This window comes from Tupaia chinensis, unplaced genomic scaffold, assembly GCF_000334495.1.
Source record: "Tupaia chinensis unplaced genomic scaffold, TupChi_1.0 Scaffold000280_1, whole genome shotgun sequence".
NCBI lineage: Eukaryota > Metazoa > Chordata > Mammalia > Scandentia > Tupaiidae > Tupaia > Tupaia belangeri.
In genome coordinates, this window is record NW_006159763.1 from 796,856 (window position 1) to 802,012 (window position 5,157).

At 59.0% G+C, this 5,157-nt stretch overlaps 1 protein-coding gene across 1 annotated transcript in view; it reads right to left on the reverse strand.

Moving 5' to 3' along the window:
• CRYGN (crystallin gamma N) overlaps positions 1-3,305 on the reverse strand; it is an 8,694-nt gene extending 5,389 nt beyond the window's left edge. Inside the window, exons 1-3 of the mRNA XM_006150253.2 lie at positions 3,285-3,305; positions 2,909-2,987; positions 992-1,440 (exon numbers count right to left, since the gene is read on the reverse strand). Coding sequence (XP_006150315.1) covers positions 992-1,440; positions 2,909-2,987; positions 3,285-3,305 — 549 coding nt within the window. The remainder of the gene's footprint in view (positions 1-991; positions 1,441-2,908; positions 2,988-3,284) is intronic.
• Between the last annotated feature and the right edge of the window lie 1,852 nt (positions 3,306-5,157).

The window sequence follows — 5,157 nt, forward strand, 5'->3', positions numbered from 1 at the left end:
TCAGCAGGACAGTCCGATCCAGGTGCCCAGGGGAGGCCCTCTGGCACACATGGGGGGACTTGGGTAAGAGCTGTCACTCCTGGTCCGGGGGAATCAGCCCTTCCTACCAGAAGGTGTGGGACTCGTACCAGCTCAGTTAGGGCTTGTGACCTGGGGGAACCCCCTGCTCTTTAAACCCGCCCTAGGGGATGACTCGAACACACTTCACCACGGGGAGCAGCATCCCGCATTTGCTGCCCTGCACCACTGGGCCACGACAGAGGTGGCGGCCACTGTGCGATGCCAAGGGGCCTGCCGCAGCTTCTCTGCTGACCCACCGTGATAGTTTCTCCAAAGCCTTTCTGCGCCAGCTCTGGAGGGTGCTGAGGCCCCTGTCCCAGTGGGTACATCAGGCCCCAGGCAGCCTCTGAGCTCAGCTGAGGGCTCCCCATCTAGTTGCAAATCCAAATTTAGAATAGTGCCAGATTTTAGGGGCAGCCAATGTCATGGTGGCTAAATTCAGTGGCTGGATCCCACATGGCTGACTGTCCAGTTCAAGTTCCAGACCCATGGGTTTGAAAATCATGCCTGGGGCGTGTGAGTGCATGCTTAAAATCCCAAGAGGAGGATGGAGAAGGGCTGCAGCATGGCCGTCCCCTGGGGGGTTGCTTTCTCTCCTTTTCTCTCTGGCGAGCACATGCCCTATAGCAACAACAACACATTTTTTAAAGATAATATTACCAAATATAAATGGAAAATTCAGTTCCGTGTTTGGGTAAGAAATGTGAAATGTCTCTGATACACGCCTGAGAACAGATGCACGTGGCCTCTCCCGCTGGGCCCAGCGCCTTGGCCCCACACCACCTCACACCGGCAGGGTGGGCCTGGGCAGGGCCGTCTCTCAGCTGCAAGATCCGACAGCTGGGAGGTGCAGGCTCCCTGATCCCTTGTCCCATGGCTGCCCAGGCCTGAGCCTCCACTCCTTGGCAGGGAGCGTTGAATGGCCACTCACCATCCCTACCGGCCGGCACGAGCCCATGTGGTCATTGTGGCCATTCCAGCGGAAGAAGTCGGGGTAGTCGCCGTGTTCCAGGATGAACTGCTGGCCTCGGAAGTCGGGGTGATCGAAGCAGACCCAGGCGCCACTCTCCACACGGATGGAGTTCACGCGGTTCATGAAGCCTCGGTCCTGGAAGTTGTCGCAGTCCCCGAAGACCTCCAGCTTCCGCCCTGTGAAATGCTTGCCCTCATAGAGAGTGATCTGGAGTGGGGACAGAGAGCTTGGGGCCAGGGGCCTCTCACCATGCAGTTCTGGAGGTGATGTCTGGGGCCCCACGCTCCCCAGGGAACCCACGCCTGGGCCAGTCGGTGCGTAGAGGCAAAGGGTTAATGGGCCACGCAGCGCAGCCCGGCCCTCCAGCCAGGAGCACAGGGAGCCGACCCAGACCGGGCAGCAGCTCCCTGGGGACAGAGAGCTCCCTGAGGTCTTTTCAGACCTCGCCTGCATTTGGTACTCAGGTTTTACTTGTTATTAAAACACACCATTTGTGGGACCAGCAGATGGCGTAATGGCTATGTCGCTGGACTCCCACATAGTTGACAGTGGTTGAGTCTCGGACCCGGTGGCTTAAAACTCACGCTGGGTGGGAACCAGCAGTTAGCGTAATGGCTATGTCGCTGGACCTCCCACGTAGTTGATCGTGGTTTGCGTCCCAGACCCAGTGGCTTAAAACTCACGCCCGGGCGCATGTGCGTGCATGCCCAAGATCCCGAGAGGAGAATGGAGGAGAAGGGATTGTGGCGTGACCATCCCCCCTGGGGGGTGATTTCTCGCTTTCTGTCTCTCTGTCTCTCTCTGTCTGTCTGGCGAGCGCACACGCCCTATAGTGAAAACCTCTCAAAAAAAAAGAAAAAAAAAATCCTCACGCTGGGTGTGTGTGCGGGCGTGCCCAAGATCCGGAGAGAAGAATGGAGAAGGGATTACAGCGTGGCCATCCCCCCTGGGGGGTGATTTCTCACTTTCTGTCTCTCCGGCAGCGCATGCCCCCTGTAGCAGAAATCTCTCTTTAAAAAGAAAATACCATTCGTAATAACATTGGAGGAAATGTTTTCTAAACACTGCAAGTTGCCCCACAACCGCCATCGCGTCCAGCGTTTCCCTCTCCTCCAGGTCCTGGAATGGGGGCCTCCTTAACTGGGAGGCTGAACCGACCAAGCCCACGCCGGGGCAGGGCCCAGTGAGGGATTCATGCTCTCAAAGCAGGGCTTTGGGGGTGCCGCCCTGTCTGTTCGAGGCCACTCCTTTGGTACAGGCGGGTGTCAGCCTGCGGCCATTCAGGTACCGTGTCCTTCAGCAGGTGGCACTGGCAGGCTGTCCTTGCCCCCAGACAGAACAAAATGAAGCACTTACAATCTCCCACACTCCTTCCTTATCCTGGAGCCTAAAATGCCACCATTTGACTGGGTTTTAAGGACCGTGGAGGGCCCGGTCGAAGTGCAGCAGTGTCACCAGTGACTTGTCCTCGGCTTCCCCAAGGTCTCCTGTTCCCAGAGCTGCCGCCCCAGGCCCGGTGGAGGTGGCTGTGGCTGGGTGCCTCAGTCAGGGAATGCAAGCTTTGCCAGCCTGGGCATGACTGCTTTTCCGAGTTCTTCCCCGGCCTGGGGCACAGGGCAGGGGAGAGTGGGGACCCACAAGGGACACCCTGGCTGTTTTACGCCTCTGAGCGAGCACCGTTTGTTACCAAGGTGTAACGTAGCCCCCAGCCCGAGACTGCGATGCCACCCGCTGGAGGCCTGACTTAGCTTCTGGGGTCCAAGGGCTTTATCACATTAGCCAGTGCAGGGATGCTGGGGAAGGGGGGAGATCCAAATTGGTCTCCCTTCCTGCAGGGCAGGTGTGGCCAGGCGTCTCTGAGACATTCAGGGAGACCTGGGCACCCGAAGGCTTCCGAGGTCCCACAGATCTGAGCGTTTTGCAGAGAGCAGCCCTCGGCGTCTCTGAAGCTCTCCTGCAGAAAGGACAGCCTTGCTGAGGTGTGGGTCGGGGCCCAGGGCCGCAGGGCCGCAGCAGCTCAGGCTAGGACCTGGCCAGGTCTGACGCCCTCTGTTCCGGACTTGGGGCAGGGAGATGGGGAGACCTTTCTGCCAACACCCCCGCCCCGGAGAGGCCTTGGCTGAGTGCCGGAGGCTCGTTTTCATTAAGCCACAAAGCTGGCCTTGCATGGGTTTGTCCTTGGCAAAGGGCCCTGGGAGGACCACTCCCCTCCTCTGCCCTGGGGCTGGGGACAGCAGAGGGTGGCACTCACCTTCCCTGAGCGCTGCGCCATGGTGCTCGCCCCTGCTCCTCCAGAGCCCAGATATACCGGGGGCCGTCTGCTGGGTCAGCGCCGCCCCACAATAGATTTGCTGGGCCTGCCGGGGCGCGTTAGTGCTGTCGGGCGTGCTAAGCCCGCGAGGGGCCGCCTGCAGCTGGGACTCGGACCATGGCGGTCCTGTGCAGCAGCACGTGCGGCCCCGCCCCTGCTGGGGTCTTTGGGTGCCTAGGGAGGTCACCCCAAGGCCTCCGGCCTCCCTGACCGCTCGGTGCCAGCCCGCCCCAGAACTTGCGGTCTTCCGTGCACTTCTGACTGCCCCCTGCACCCACCAGCCCCTGCCCACCCTTGCACTGCCCTCGCGCTGCCCAGTCGGCCTCCTTGTAGCCCCTCGCTCTCTCCCCCTGCAAATCTGCTTAGGCATCACCCACCCTGCCCGGCTGCCTGCCTTGGGCCAGTGACCGGCCCCTACTGCACAGGCCAGGCCACCTGGGTGACAAGGACAGTTCACAGAGTCATGCGGCCTGGCCCACCGGGGGTGTGGAACTCGGGCACAGCAGAGGCTAAGACTGTATGTGGAAGGAGCCAGTGCTGAGTCTCGGTCTGCAGCCCCACACGGCGGGGCCACGGGGGTGAGATGGGGCATGAACCCACCACTCACTAGGTGGCCCCAGCCCTGGTGTGTGTGAACCCGCCACTCACTAGGTGGCCCCAACCCTGGTGTGTGTGTACCCACCACTCACTAGGTGGCCCCAGCCCCGGGTGTGTGTGTGAACCTGCCACTCACTAGGTGGCCCCAGCCTGGGGGGGACAGACTCTGAGATCAAAGGAGAGAAAGACTCAGGGGCCATGGGCCTGGTGGCCAGGGAGGGGCAGGCTGGGCTCCTCAAAGGGAAAGCAGAGTCCACTTTTTTTAAAAAAAGAATGATCTCATTTTATTTATTAGTATTACTTTTCCATTTGACCAGAGAGAGACAGAAAGAGAAAGAGGGAAAGTGAGGGAACCAGCAGTTGGCGTAATGACTATGTTGCTGGACTCCTATGTAGTCGACCACAGTTCAGGTCCTGGACCCGGTGGCGTAAACTCACGCCAGGTGTGTGTGCGTGAGATCCTGAGAAGAGAATGGAAGACAGGGGATTGCGGTGTGGCCATCCCCCTTGGAAGGTGATTTCTTGCTTTCTGTCTCTCTGTCTCTGTCTTTCTGGTGAGTGCATGCACCCTGTAGCAAAAAACCTCTCCAAAAAGTTTAAAAAAAATTAATTTTTAAAAAAGAGGGAAAGTGAGAAAGCAAGCCACCAGCTACAGGACTTGAACCATGGTCAAGCATGTAGCAGTCCAGGGCCTTAACCTCCACACCACCTGCCGGCCCACAGAGTCCACTTCTGTCAACACTGCAGGTGGGCAGCTCCAGGCCCAGGGTGCCTGCCGCCTGCCGCCTGCCGGTGGCCTTCGCTGGCGTCCAGTGCATGCACGTGCCCAGGATCCTGGGAGGAGAACCGAGAAGGGATTGCGGCATGGCCATCCCCCCTGGAGGGTGATTGTTCACTTGCCCTCCCTCTCACTGTCTCTCTCTCTGGAGTGTACATGCCCAAAGGCCAAAAAAGAACACAAACTGTTTTTTAAAGAGAGATTTTTGCTATAGGGTGTGTGCACTCGCCTCGCCAGAGAGACGGAAAGCAAGAAATCGCCCCCGAGGGGGATGGCCACGCCTTATCCCTTCTCCTCCATTCCCCTCTTGGGATCTTGGGCACGCATGCACATGCACCCAGTGTGAATTTTAAGCCAACAGATATGGGACTCGAACAGCAGTCAACTACATGGGAGTCCAGTGACGTAACCGTTATGCCATCCACTGGTACCCCCAAA